Genomic DNA, 15,872 nt, shown 5'->3' with positions numbered 1-15,872 from the left:
CGGCAGCTCTGATATAAAGAGCTCAGTGAATACCTACCAATAGGCAGGCATATCCTATAAGTATGTTGTGGTGGTCGTCTTCGAATTGAAAGGGAACCAGAGATTTTTAATTAAAGGTAACTGGTCTTTGCTGAGGATACCACTTCTCCTCATCGTACTACAGTAGAACCCACTGGCCAGATGCCCAGTGAAATCAAGATGTGGTAAAATAGGCATACTAAATAAAGTGTAAATGCTATGAATGTGTGCATCTTTTGTATACAGAGGAATAATGTGTGTAATTCATATTTGGTATAAGATTGTGGCAGAGCAGAAGCCCTGTTGGTGTAAATAAGTGTAAGGTTTGCAGAGACGGGATTAAATCTGCCCCTGCCAACAATCACAGGTGTGGCCATTCCCCATTTAGATAATTGGGGAATGGCCAAATCTATATAAGGGAGACAAAATCCTTTGTTTGGGAGAGGGAGTTAAGGTGAGTGTATGTACTGTGTAATGAAGATGTGTAGTGAAGGCAACTGCCCAGTCTACAGCCTATATTGCTTTTTGTAAAACTTTTATTTTGGCCACTGTGCCTGGTTTATTTGTTCCTGTTTGTTTGTTTAGTAAACGGGAGCTTGGCACGTTAAACTGCAGCATCTCTGAGTCTCTAATTCCTGGCTGGGCCGGGACGTGACGCTATCCTACCACAAAGATTTACTGGGTTTTAATTGTTAGTTTTATATGCTTTTATATTCATAGAAACGGAGTAGTCATAGTTCAGACTCTATGCTATACACGCTGACTATATTATGTTGGTAATGTTTGCAATGTCAAAGGCATACTATAATACAGAAAATGGAAGGTCTGCCAGTATTAATTATACATTAATACGGAACAAGCCTTGTAACAAATAACCTTGTCAGAATAAACATTGATCCCAGTGGAACATTCCTTTACTGATTCATGTTTTTTGTACAGTATTACCATTTTCTATTTTTTAAACCTTAAAATAGTAGAACATTTCTAATACTTAAACCCAGATTGATTTTTACGTGCTGCACAGTAGAAAGAGTTCTGTAGTCATTAGTATCAAAGCAGAGGGATTTGACCAAAGGTGGAAAACACCGCCTGTGATCACGTTACACAGGACCAGAGACAATTGGAATCTGCAGAAATTGATTTTTGTTATTAAATATTAAAGGCACCGAGAGTCAACTAGGCATGAAACCTGTTGCACTCAGTGGGATTAATATGTGGGCAGGGACTCTGGGAGAGAAAAAGCCGCTGGATGTTTTAGAATTCAGCTTTTTTCTGTTATTAGTTTATCTCTTTTTTCAGTACACACATAGAATTGAATGGCAAACCCAGGTTATTATTATTATTATTATTATTATTATTATTATTATTATTATTATTATTATGTATTATATATTCGATATCAATCATGTTCATTGTATCCTGGTAAGAATCCATTGCCACATGCCAGTACAACACTGCCAACACAGCATTAGATTCTGACTTCTGTGTTGATGTCATGCCAAAAAGCCACAAGAAATTATCTTCTGTACTAACTGTTGATCAACAGCAGTTTAATTTGAAAACAGAACTACAACAACAAAACAGAAACCACAAAAAAGTGTGGATTATTGTAAATTAGTGCTGTATGGGTTCCAATATAGGGGCATTGCATAGCAGGATTGTATAATAAATAGTAATAATAAAAATTTTAAAAAAAGATTATGAATGTCACAGAAATTAACAGTGTTCATAGTCTCGACTTTGTGTTATGAATAAAAACAGTTATGAATAAAAGGAAAATTTGTCTGGCCCTTTCCTAGGATGTATCCGTTGCCGCTGCAGAAGGGACTGCTTACATATCTTGGATTACCATTTGTTTTAAGAACTTTAAACATTACAGAAATTACATAAAAATGTTACAGGGCTAATTCTGTACACTGTATATATCTTACAAAGTGGAGCAATGAGTGGAGGAACTTTGTGATTGTTCACAAAAGCACACATTTATAGTAAGATTTCATGTCTGCTTCTTTATTTATTTGAAGCATTTTTGTTTTCGAGGTCACTTCTCTATACTTCTTCAGAGCGTTCTTTCCATTTGATCTTTGTTACCATCTTTGTCATCATTGCATTCAACAGTTGTTCATTTACTAATCATTCATTTTGATCTTCTCTAGAATCATTACCACTTCTGCTTTAATTTTTTTTGTATTATTATTTTTCTCCTGTCTTTATTGGTGCCATGTTTTACCTAGCTGTATATAATATTTATAACACGGCTTGGAGAAATAGCAACTTCTGATTGGTTAAACAGCATCACATGACCGTGCGTATATATAGGGTATAGCACGGCTTGTATACTAATGAGCCGCTTCACACTGAATAAATCACTACGCACCACTACATTCTAAATTCCATTACAAACTGCCATTTTATTTGTTGTTAGTTACAAAACCACTGCGAAAAATGAGTGGCATTTCACCTATTTCCTTTAATATATTTGGGGATGAAACTCCATATAACTGGTACAACACCAACTTTCTGAGTGACGACAACAGTCAGTTTGAAAAAATAAAAATAAACCAGCAAGAGTAGACACATAACAGCTAAATGAAATAGAAAAAAAACAAAGATTGTAAAACACACACACACACACACACACACACAAAAATTACAGCATGTGCTGGTTAATATACTTGAAGAAAAAAATATGGACATTCATTTTATGGAAATAAGTCCAACAAATCTTAACAACATCCAAGTAGTTGTCTACATATTAATGCAGATGCCAGGATGTACTTCTCTGCTCAGTTAACATACAAAATGTCATGTATAAGTGAGTGCAGACTTGAGAAGCAGAAATGTGTGATAATAATATTTTTGTAAAATGCACCTCTGGTGATTGCATTTACTCAAGAATGAAAGCTGTGCATGGTATTTAACCACACTCAAGTGGTGAGTGATTCTGTGATGGCTACATCAGTCTTAATGATCCATACTTAGAGAAGCATAACGTAAACATACAGCAGATCTGGGGGTTGTACCATTTCCTTTGCATAGTCTTCCTTTGCTTCCTATAGTTTGTTTGTGGAATAGGCTTTGAGGGAATGTCTACAGTATTTGGAAAGAATGTCTAATACTGCAGAATTATCAGTATATTTGATCTTATAATGCTGGTAGCTTATTGCACACACTTCTTGTAAAAGGGTGAAACATGATTTTCAGATATTTGCACATTTTCAGGGCTCAAGATCCCATTGCGAATGACCCCTGCTCCACAGAACACATTACCACTGCTGGTCTGTACTAGTCAGCATTGGACTGTGATTTGCTCAATCATGAAACCTCATTTCATGTGCCTGCTTGCAGAGTATTTTGGTGAAATGGGTTTACAGACACTGTTGTTCAGCTTCACTGCCATTGCCTCTGCTAAAGCATGCCTGTTTGGATGCTGTGCTAGGTGTCTCATGTCACGCTCTGACAATTTCCTCTTGATGCTATTGAACTTCTTGCTCTAGGTGGATTTCGTACTTTGTACTTCTTGTTAGCTGCAGTGGCAACACAGGTACATATTTACTTAAACTAGATTGAAACATCAAGGTGAATCTGGCTTCTCTTTATCTTTTATACAAGTAACAGATAATTTGAATCTCCCAAATTAAAGCCTCAGTGCATATCAGTTGGGAACCTCCAATTTCAGAAAGTGTTTCAAATCACTTCTTTGCTGAGCAATAATGAGGGTTACAAAATGTGTACAGAACTAATACATGTATTTCTCTATAAGCACACATTGTGATACAGCGTTTAACCTTACCTTTGTAAAATGTCAACATTTAGATGTTTCAGTGAGCATGAGTGCTCCAAAGATTCATAAGCAGTTATTAAATGAATATGGACCAGCCATTTCCAACTCCCGTTACAGCACTTGCCCACAATACCCTCTGTATTTAACAGTCAGCATAATGGCTTCTCCTTTATTAAAGTATACAGTTGAAAATTACACTAATTGTTCTACATTACAATTATAGATTAGAGAGATTAGATCACAGTCAGAAATAACTGTTGCAGACAAACGTGTATTAACTTAATAGTCTATAGTTAATTAGTTTTGTAATTGTATGTGCTACATGAAAATATGTATTCATTTATGACAATAGTGCTTCAAATATATAGCAAAGAAAAAAATGCAGGGCAACTTCTGAAGATGAATTTTAGAATGGGATTTTTGCCTCACTCTATATGTAACCACTAAAAATCCTCATGTATATTCTATATTTGTATTCCTGTATTGCAAGTAAGACTTGTCCCTTTTGAATAATATATTGTATTCTCTCTTTAACATTTTAATTGCAGCAAATACAGTTAACAGCCTTGTTTTGGCTAGGAGGGTTATGCAGAGCAGCTATTGTAATTTACTGTGTCAGGTTTTTTTTTGTCTGATTCATAAAACAATCAGGATAGAAAAGCTGGGGTACCAAGGCCGTAAACTGACTTTTCATTATAAGTTTGCGACCTTGGTATGCAAGGCATCAGCGCCTCGGATGAGATGAAAATATTCTTCCAATTGGCTTTTAAAACACTCCGCTTCTCTTGTTTTGAAATCTGCATGTTAAACACTGGATTTATTGAATGCCTGCCTATAAATACAGTTCCAAGCATGAGTAATGAGATTTTGCACACCCCTACTGTGCAACTTGAATATTATTCTTAAAAGCTTCTGAAGCTAACCATGATCCACCTGTGTTTATATTTTTATAATGTATGGAAATAAAACCTAACCAATAACCACAATAGAGTGCTCAGTGGTCTTTCATTTTTATTGTGTTGTTTTTTTTATTCAGTAAACTGTTCAGGAATGCTGCTATTATCCCTCCAGGTGTTGTTGTTTTCAACCCCCGCTTTCATTGCTGTTAATGCCTGTTAATATTCTCAGTGCTGCCAATTCAGTGGCACTTATGAGACTCCAATGTATAATACAGTATTTGTGTTGCAAGAAATTCCACACTTAGTGTGAAAACAGAACTGTGTTTGCATTGACAGTGATTATACACCTGACCAAATCCAACAGCCAGTCAGTTTGCAAATACCAAACACCTTAATGATTCTGTGGTTTAAGTAGAGTAGGTGATGACAAGTTATTCGATTCAGTATGACATCATTTAAAATAATTCCATTAAAACTGCATAAATGTACAGTACATTGTACTAAGGCAGACTGCCAGCAATAAATAAACAGAATAGATTGAAAATTATTATCACAAAATTATCACAAAGGCAGTACCACTGTTACAATTGAAGAATGATTCAGATAGCACTAATTTTATATTTCCTTTCGTAGCAGGGACATTGTAGTACTGTATGTGTGCTCATTCTTTGCTTATGCAGTGATTCATTTCTGATGAGTGCAACCTATACAGGGGTGTGCAATTTTTGAAAGAAACTTGTTGTCCAAGGGACAAAATGCTAGAAAAATGTACTTGCCCCCTCCCCATCGCACAAAACACATGCACAAAAAAGAAGTATAACTTGTAGGATTTTGGTTTTATTTAACCTTACCTCAACAAACAATCTTTAAGGAAATGTTCCTTTCAGTACAGTTTGGAACACATTTTCTAATAAATGTAAGTAACATACCGTATTCCTTCAAATTTAAGACGCCCTTGAATTTAAGACGCAACCCAAATTTCCCACCCTCAATTTGAGAAAAAATAAAACATAAAATAAATACACATTTACAAAGATACAAACTCAGTTACGCATATGGAGGCAGTTTGCGGCCGTCTGCTATCACACATTACAGTATTAATGTGTATTACAGTATTACAGTTATGTGTATTACAGTTATGTGCTGCTTCTCATATCCAGTTGTGAATACTCACACATGTTTTTTTCCCAACTTCTGGCCACAGGAGGACATACTGTCCATCGCCTCTGAGGAGGTGGGTGAACAGGAGCTGGCCTTCTCGTCTGAGGACATGGAGTCGGACGGCACGTCCCCAGCAGTAAAGCTCTCCCTGTCGGCAGAGCTCATACCGCTAATCAAGAGGGCCATTGCAACCTTGCAAGTGCCCTGGCCTACAACAGGGGGAACAAGGCAATCAATTTTTGATGACAAGCCTACCGACACTCCCATATCCCCCCAGTTCACCTGGATTTTCTATATGAAATCCAGTCTTCCTGGGACCATCCAGCAACAGCTTCTGCTGTTTCCCGTACAATAGATAGGGTGCATGATGCTGAAAAGCTGGGCCTGGCCCATTTTCCGCCAGTTGAGGCTCCCATTGCTGCCTTGGTCCAGGCTCCTAATTTGGTGCTGTTATCCAAGGACGCTGCCTGCCCAAATAAGCAGTGCCGGGTTTCTGAGGGTTTTTTATTCAGTCCGAGTGTTCGCCGCATGGCTAGGGAACTATAACAGCATCCTGATAGCCTACCAGTCACATTTGCTGCGGTCCCTCTCCACTAACAACAGGCCCTCACCACAACAGCTGGATGACCTGCGTCTGGTGAACAAAAACCTGCTTTGTGTGTCCAAACTCAACAGACAGGCTCTAGGCAGAAACCTGACTGCTTTCCCAGGCACGGGTGCCTGACGGGGACAAAGCACTGCTGTTGGATGCCCTGGTCACTCCAGGGCATTTGTTTGGTCCCGTGGTTTACGAGATGCTGCAGTGCTCACACCACACGCAGGAATCTGCTAAGGAGCTGGTTTGCCTGCTTCCCAAACAACCACCTCCAGCACGTAAATCAGCGTCAAACTGGTGCCCTAGGGCCCAGCACCCCCAAAAACCGGCACAGCTGCTTGTGCCCACTGCCAGTGGTGATGCTCAGGACCGGCCTGCTCGCTGTGGAGGTCATAATAAGTTCTGCTGCCCTGCACAAAAACAGAAGCCGCAGGCGAAACAGCGGCCCTAGGAGTTTGCTGCCACAGGCCCAGGACCCCTTCTCATGGAGCCATCTGGAGTATTGGCGTCAGTGCACCACAGACATCTGGGTGCTTACTAGCGTTCAGACTAGCTGTCCGCTATAATTCAAGCATGGTCCCCCATCCCTCTCGGGGCATGACTACAACATCAGTCACAGACCCACAAGACGCTGTTGTGGTGTCTCAGGAGGTGGCAGCTCTGCTGCAAAAACTGACTATTCGCATGATAGACCCCCTTAGGAGGGAGAAAGGTTTCTACTCCAGGTACTTCCTACTGCCAAAGTGGGATGGTGGCCTCAGACCGATACTCGACTTCAAACAGGTGCCCCCTGTATCTGAGCCGAAGGAGGTTCAAGATGTTGACAATGTAACGGCTGTTGCAGTCAATCAGACCAGGCGGTTGGATCACCATAATGGACCTCAAGGACGCCTATTTTCACATCCCCATAAAACCAGAGCACAGGAACTACCTGCAGTTCGCCTCCCAGGGAACCATGTACGAGTTCCATGTCTTGCCATTTGGCCTCTCTCTAGCTCCATGTGCCTTCTTGAAGTGCATGGAAGCTATTTTGGCCCTACTGAGACTCAAAGGCATCAGAGTACTCAACTATCTGGACGACTGGCTAATTTGAGGCCCACACGGTACATGTCATCAGCTACCTTCAACGGTTGGGCCTTACGATGATTCCCAGACAGCCTTCTATCTCGAAATGCAGTTGGACTCCGGGTCTATTTTGGCCACTCTGTCGGACAGCACAGTGCAGAGAATATATGCCGTTTGGAGCTCTTTCAGCTCAACAGAGCGCTCACAGTAGAAGCATTCCAGAAACTTCTGGGCCTGATGGCAGCAGCTTCCGAGACCCTTCCATTGGGTCTCCTGTGCATGCATCCTCTGCAGATCTGGTTCAACCTCAGGGTCTTCCAGTCCACGTTGAACCATGTCTGCCTATTGACAGTGTCCCACCCCTGTATAAGGGCACTCTCTTGGTGGAAACAGCCAGCCCATCAACGCCTAGGCGTAGCGCTGGGCAGTGTCACCAGAAAGGAAGTCGTCACCATGGACGCGTCCAGCCTGAGCTGGGTCACTGTGTGGAATGGCCAGGGTATGCAAAGTGTGTTGAACCCCCACGCAATTTAACTGGCCTTGCAAAAGGTTCAAGGGAGACATGTGCTTATGCGCACAGACTACACAATAGTGATAGCCTATATCAACCACCAGGGCGGCCTGTGTTGATGCGGGTAGTTGATGAACAGGGCGGTGGACCTCCTCTCAAGGGAAGTCCCCAGCAGCTCAGAGTGAAGGCTTCACCCTGAGGTGGTAAGCCACATCTGGGAGAGGTTTGGATGAGCAAAGAGACTTCTTTGCTTCCCAGGTTTCAACAACTGCCCCCTCTGGTTCTCCATAATAGGAGGCGCGGAACCCGCTGGTAATAGTTGCCTTGGCACACCAGTGGCCGAGGCATCTGTTATATGCCTTCCCACTGCTCCCGTTGCTCCCGCTTTGTCTGGAGAAAATCAGGCAGGACAGGGCCAAGGTGCTCCTAGTAGCCCCATATTGGCCCAGGAGAATCTGTTTTTCAAACCTGATGCAGCTCCTGAGTGGTCCTGTGAAGACTGCCAGTGCACTGCAACCTGCTCAGCCAGGTACGGGGGACATGGCATCCCAACCCATCGAGCCTGCAGCTCTGGGTCTGGCCCCTGAACAGCTGCATTTGAGCTGTCTGGGACTTTCCAACAGGGTTATTGACACCTGTGGCAGGATGGCTTGCAGTGGTGAGGTGTGGTGACGTCACGGACCAGGAAGTAACAGAAACCAAAACAATGGATGGGCGGGTGAAACTGAACGCAATGGCATTCAGCTGAATTTACTAAATAAATAAACAAAACAAAAGATTTAAACAATTAACAAAACTAAAAGGCACAAGGGCCAAACAAATAAACAAATACGGTTTAGCAGTCGTTTTTTAAATCTAGTTTTTTTCCTCCTCACTCTCTCCGCTCCCTGTACTCTCCTCTGTACACTCAACCCCCGCAGCACGGACAGCTGCAGGTTCTTACACTCTGGCCGAGGGGTTAACTAGTTGTTAATTATCTTATTACCCCTCGGCCACAGTCTGCACGAGTTTAGTAAGGATGCGTGACTGTCAGCTAGTTAAATAATCAGTAGCTGATCAGCCACGCATCCTCACAGGGTTTTTAAATATAAAAACAATAAGAAATACGCGGCGCCGCAAACAATGATATAAATAATAAATATATAGGGGCGGGACACTCCGCCACAACACCCTACAAAATGCCAGAGCAGCGTCCACGCGTTCCCAGTATGTGTACAAGTGGAGCATCTTCCAGACATGGGGCTATGTATCATTATGTATCATTGATTTTTCTTGACTTGGTTTTTGTGACTTCATAGACCTACCCGCGATGGATTCAAGTAATTTTCACTCCCGTAACTTAGTTTCATTCCTGCTGTGGTAATTTAGTTCCGATTGTTCGTTTCAAACGAATTCCGTATGCAAATGTACGAATCTCATTATAATATCAAAGTTTCATGCTTAACCTTGATATATAAAAATAAAGCACCTTAAAATATAAAATAAACCAAAATAGAGATGTATTTTTTTTTATATAAACGTCATTCTAACTTTTGTACTTGATAACAGTAATTTAAAAATCAAATTGATGCCTATTAATATGTTTTGTGACTAATTTGAAAATATTAATATGTTTAAGTATTAACTAAATCGAGTTATTAATCAAAATGATTAATCTTGCTACATAATTGATGTATTAAGATTGCTGGATATACTGTTACTGGATTGATTACTGTCTTGGTAGAATATGTTTTGTTGAAGGGCCCAGTAAATCCTAGCACTGGCACTGGTCCCAGTAAATTTATTAGTGGGACTTGCGAAGCAAGAGTCCCCACTTTAAATCTTCTTCTTCTTCTTCTTATTCTTATTCTTATTCTTTGGCACGCTACTCCTCTTACACCGTTTAAGCTACAAACACCGTTCAAACTTTAAAACGTGTAGACCGGTCTGGAATAGTGTGCTTTTATACAACTTTTTTATATCTTTTATACTTTTTAAACTATTAAGCTTTTTGTCCTTTTTTTGTCCATCTTCATTCACTTTAATGGGACTTTTTTCAACATTCTAAAGCTCCCCATTGTTTAAAAACTCCCAGACTTCCAACATTCTATTTACTGTAAATGATGTAACTTTTGACACAAATCAGCTACTTTTGACCACTTTCCCAACAAGTAAGACAAAAAGTTAAAGCATATGGAATCTTCCTCTACTTCTCTGCTATTCAAATCTGAAATCAAAACATAAATAACTTTTACCAATCAAGAGGTACACCTATTTTAGTAACCGCACCAACTCAGTTTTCTCTAACTTTTTATAAACAACTGCCATTTTGACCACTTTCCCAACAAGTTAGACAAATACTTAGAGCAAATTAAATCTTCCTCTACTTCTCAGCTATTCAAATATGAAATCAAAACAGGAATCAAGAGGTACAGCTGTTTTAGTAACCGCATCAACTTCTTTCAGTAGGCTACTTCCCACTGTTGAATTAACTGTCATAGAACAATTAGTAAACAATGTGACTTTTGACACAAATCAGCTACTTTGACCACTTTCCCAATAAAGCAAGCCCCACAAAGTTACCATCTAGTTTAGTTAGTTATTTCTTTCCATGTTTCGTTTCTTAATGTCTTTTGGCCCTGCAAAGTGTTAATAATATTTCCTGATTTTTTTTCCCATTTCACTAACTAACAGGTCAATTTAGTCTTTGTGGAAATGTGTTTTCCTTTTCTTTTTGGCCGGGTGCCATAGTTTCATCAAGGTTGGAGTCTGCAGAAGTCACAGCTCGATCCTATTATACCTGCTGACTTTCTGTTCACTATACCACTCACTTATCTTTGCCAGAAGGAAGTTCTAAATCTTGACTTTCGGCATTGCAAATCTATTTATAATGAGATGCAAATTCTGATCTCTCCTGTATAATAAGTAGTAATTTATGCTGTTTGTAAACTTGCAGTGATATTATGGTAGTTGTTCACGAAAAAGAGCTGTTTAGCACATCACACACAAAAATTCTATGAAGGACGGAGGCTACGGATTTGCAGTATTTAGAAACACACAAGTAATATTAGTACAATATTATGGGTTCAACACCGTGGCTTGTCCCATGGCAGTTATACTGCAATTTCTGCATGACCTATTTGACAAGGGGAAATCCCCCTCCACATTAAAAAGTCTATCTGGCAGCTATTTCCGCTTGCCATGTCAAGATTGACTCTGTCTTCCCCGGAGCTCACTTCCTGCTGGGACCAAAGCTCGGCGGCTTCGGTCCCGACATTGTCCCTCAAGGCTAAACGTGGCCCTTAATGCACTGGTGAAGCCTCCATTTGAACCCCTGCATTCAGCTGAGCTGAAATTGCTATCTTTTAAAGCGGCTTTCTTGCTTGCTATCACCTCCACAAAGCAGGTGAGTGAGATGCAGGCATTCTCTATTGCAAAAGCCTGCTTATTTTTTTACAGAGGCCAGGACAAGGTCACCCTCCGTACCAATCCTGCCTTCTTGTCGAAGACTATCTCAGCTTTCCACGTCAACCAGTCTGTGGAATTGGAGGCTTTCCATCCACCTCCTTTCCAGTCTGACAGGGAGCAACAGCTCCATATGCTCTGCCCAGTTCAGGCCCTGGCGTATTACAGAAATGTAACCATTAACTTTTAAGGTTCCTGCGTCCATTATGACATTGAGATCTGTGACTGCAGTGCTTTTGATCCCTCGGGGGCGGAGTCACGACTACATCACAGGCTCAAAGAGCAGATTTGGTATAAAGTATTCAGGATTCGGGTCTTTAGGAGATAAATACCCATTTGGTAATGGTTACATTTCTATTTCAGGGAATGTTATCTTACATGGTTACATTTTATGAGCTAAGAAAAAGTAATTATTGAAAGCCCATCTCTCAGAGTCCTGTCCTATTTTTTTTTGCACTGACCTTGTTTAAATATCTTATAAGATAATATAATTTTTTCTTCCTATTTCTCTGGGAAGGCATTCTCCAATTTGCATTACTCATTTTCCAATTCACATCAGCAGAAGAGTGATGTAACTAGTGATTTTATCCTGCTATTCTTTCTCAGTTGATGTGTGTGTGTGTGTGTGTGTGTGTGTGTGTGTGTGTGTGTGTGTATATATATATACACACACATATCATTAGGGATGAAGTCTCTGCTGTGTTAGTATTGGTTATGCGTTCAAAACAACCAGCAAAATCAGTAGGTGCGGGGGTTTCAATTGTTCATTATTTTAATTGATTCTTACATTGTGTAATGGCCAGGCAGCTCTATAAACTTGTTTTACTGAGACGAGCAAACAATATGTTGAGATCATATGCAGAAGTGGAAAGGAAACCCTTTTTTAAAAAACACATTAACAGTTTTATAATGATCATAATGCCGTTCTGCAAAATCATCGTTAACGATGGTGATGATGGGACAAGTGCCCACACGGTGTCTGCGACAGATACTAGTCATGAATGGGGATTGTTTGGTATGTGTTGTAGCATACAGTATTCAAAACTTCCCATCACTAAAGAGACAGGTGCGATATTGAGAGCAAATTAGCTGGAGAGAAGGCAGTGAAAAACAGCATGCCTTGAAAATGAACATGTTTTCCTGCAGTGATGACTTGTCTGATTATTTCCATTTGGCAGATCGAATGAAGCGCTGTCCACACCAATTTCAGTATTACTGAGTTCTGGCCATCAGCAAACAGAATAGCTTTATGTGTGGACCTGTCAATTAAAGATGTTGTGGATTCCAGTTGCCCATATTTTCAAAGCTGTCCAAGTCCTTGACAGAATCTCTTAATCATTAAACAGTCTTGCAGCCCTTAAGCTATTTGAAAAAAAAAGTATCTTTTTAAGTGTCTTTAATACTGAACAAATATTAGGGTACAGGCTTCCTTATTAAATATGAACTGTAGGCATTCTGCTGTGAGTCACACAGAAGTATTCTTTTAAAGCAGGTATATACGATCGTCCACTTTCTAGATGCTGTAACTTTGAGTTATGGGGTGTTTTTGGTTTAGTTTTTTCTTTTTTTTTATTGCAAAAAGAAAAAATAGTCAGGAGCCAAAGTTATTAGTATGTCTTGTCTGTATGCTAAATCTATAATTTCTAAGAAGGGAAATAGCATTTATTAACAAGGTAGACTTTGAGCAGCCAGAGGTTGCACTCAGTATTTTAACTGTTTGCATTACAGATCTCAGCTCTGCCCCAAACAAGTGAATGTTCATAGATTTAGGTTATTTACATTTCTGAGCTGCTGATTTGGCTTAGTTGTACAGTAACTTACTGAAGCACAATCTAGTTGTGTTCAAGGGCAAACCACCAGAGCCCCCTCAAATGTATAATGGGGCATTGATTCTTATTATATTTACAAACATCTGTGTTGTATTTATTTAGCAAATACATTTGAAAATGTCATACATATCAGGAATGACCCAATGAACATTACTAAATTAATATTACTGTAGTTACTTTTAATTTGAAATAATACATGATAAATTGACAAAATATTTTACTGTTTGTATTTTGATTGTATTTCATTTGAGCACCATGGTGACTGTCATATATCTTCCAATAGCTGCTGTAAGTGTTGTGTATGTTTGAATACATTATAAATAACAAGGCTGTTCTTCTCTTTCTATAGGGAGTTTGGATGGCGAGACCCAGAGCTTCCTGAAGTTATCCAGATGCTGCAGCATCAGTTTCCATCGGTGCAGTCTAACGCTGCAGCCTACTTACAGCATCTCTGCTTTGGAGACAACAAAGTTAAATCAGAGGTATTCTTCTTCTTCATCAACTTCATCTTCCTCTTCTTTCTCTTCTTCATATTCCTATGCTGCATTCTTCTTCTTCTTCTTCTTTGTAAAGACAAAAATGACAACAGCTAAACATCACATCTATTTGCAGAAATCCAAAAGTTTATTGCCCCTGTTTAGCAATCGCTACAAGTGTAGAAAACTGGCAGGACTGTAGCTGCAGCAAAGATGTTTCTTTCCAGTTTGACACCATTGAAATTGAGTTGTTTAGCTAAATAGAGCCCTGTGACTTGTTTCAGACAGCTTCCTAGAGTTTACAGTGTAATGTGTAACATTGTAATGTGTCTCTTTGTGCTCTGTCTTTCGGGTGAGATGTTATTGTAAGTGACTCTGCACTGATGCATAACTCACACACCCTAGTCTCTGTAAGTCGCCTTGGATAAAGGCGTCTGTTTAATAAACAAATAATAATGTCAATTATAAAATGAAAACCATCTGGCGGATTCTGTAGGTCAGTTTGATCTTCCCTATCCCTTTGATCATTGTGCCTACATTATAAAAAAGAAATACATGTTGATTGTCAACCTAACTGTTAAAAAACAAGTAGTTGTGTAATGAGCTATCTGACATTGGATTGTACCTCTAGATGTACAGCTTCCGTGCACATTCCACGAAATACGATACTTTACCCGTGACAATGCCGTAAATTTTAAAGAACATTTTCCCAGGGCCTTAATCATAGAACTCCTTGTTAGCAGGATTCTGAACAGCTGCACTCCCCTAGTGGTCATTTCTCAACCACACTTAATAGGATTTTAAAAAGGTAAGAAATAAAATATTATGGAAATGTACATGATATAAATTATCCTTTGGAGATTAAAATTGGAGAGGTGGCATTTTGCTAATGCAGTGTTTGGGGGTGTGTTCTCCGATGGCTGGAAGTTTGGAAGATTTGAAGATTTAATAACACCATAAGACAGCAAAATAACAAAGTCACACTGTATTCAATGTAACTCCTAGACTGACATTATGTTGTTGGAATCACTGAAGCACCACAAAGCGCAATAAAGAAGGTAACAGAACAGGGTGGAATGACTAGAATTCCCAAAACAAGCTTCCTAATTGTTCTACATCCCTTCTAATACTACCACGGAAACCGATGGTACTTGATGTCCTGACTGAAAGGGCAGATGAAGGGAGAGGTGAAGAGCAGTGTGCATTTCAAGAATATTTTCATTAAATGAACTAACTGCTTATTAAACCTAGACAAGGGGGGGGGGATATTCTGCACCTACTTGGATGTAATTTACTAATAACTGCTGTTTGTTGGAGAGAGGAAGTGCAAAAGTGACCGAATCCCAGAGTTTATTCACTGACATAGTTCTGAAGCCTCTTGGGAACAAAATAAAATTGCTGGTTTGTCGTATATTGATTCCTGCAGTGCAGACTCAAAATTGTGCGTGACTGTACAGTTTAAATATTCTTCGATGAAGTCTGCACATTAAAATTGATTTTACAGAAAATCTAAATAATTTATATGCATGGGACCAACATGCTCTGAACTACCAACCAACCAACCAACCAACCAAAGAAAAAAAAGAGGCAACATTACATCATTTATCTCCAGTATTTAATTCCAGTATACTATATATTTTAAGCTCTCTTCAGCACTCTCAATGTGTTTGTTTCTCATTTTTGTAACATTAACATGTGTGGTTTTTTTTTGGTTTTTTTTACTTCAGATTTTATATGAAGTTTTTCCATGTAATCTAGCATGGCAAATGGTGTCTTCATCAGCCAATCAACAGTGTTATTCTCCATTCTACCTTTAAACTGTCTGCACAAGACAAGCCCCAATGGCTAATAAGACAATAAAACAGCTGTGTTTAAATACCTTGTGTTTTTAAAAACTGTCCTACCGTTATGATGGATTTCTCTTTTTTTGGTCACTTTAAAATCTCCTTCAGAAAATTGGATGCGAAACCGAATGATGCAATTTAGAGATAGTGCCCGTCGATGAAGGCTCTACCGCAGGGGTCTCCAGCTCCGGTCCTAGGGAGCTAAAGCGTCTTCTGGTTTTTGTTTCAATCAAACTCTCAGTTAAT

The 15,872-nt window shown here is 39.6% G+C and overlaps 1 protein-coding gene across 9 annotated transcripts in view; it reads left to right on the top strand.

Annotated features, from left to right (window-relative positions):
- The window catches only part of LOC117400196 (catenin delta-2-like), a 366,132-nt gene that overhangs the window by 233,089 nt on the left and 117,171 nt on the right, over window positions 1-15,872 (top strand). For all 9 annotated transcript variants that reach the window (XM_059022195.1, XM_033999746.3, XM_059022197.1 and 6 more), the window contains one exon: window positions 13,656-13,788. In XM_059022195.1, coding sequence (XP_058878178.1) covers window positions 13,656-13,788 — 133 coding nt within the window. The remainder of the gene's footprint in view (window positions 1-13,655; window positions 13,789-15,872) is intronic.

The sequence above is a fragment of the Acipenser ruthenus genome, chromosome 4 (assembly GCF_902713425.1).
Source record: "Acipenser ruthenus chromosome 4, fAciRut3.2 maternal haplotype, whole genome shotgun sequence".
Classification (NCBI taxonomy): Eukaryota; Metazoa; Chordata; class Actinopteri; order Acipenseriformes; family Acipenseridae; genus Acipenser; species Acipenser ruthenus.
This window is presented reverse-complemented; position numbering and strand designations above follow the sequence as displayed.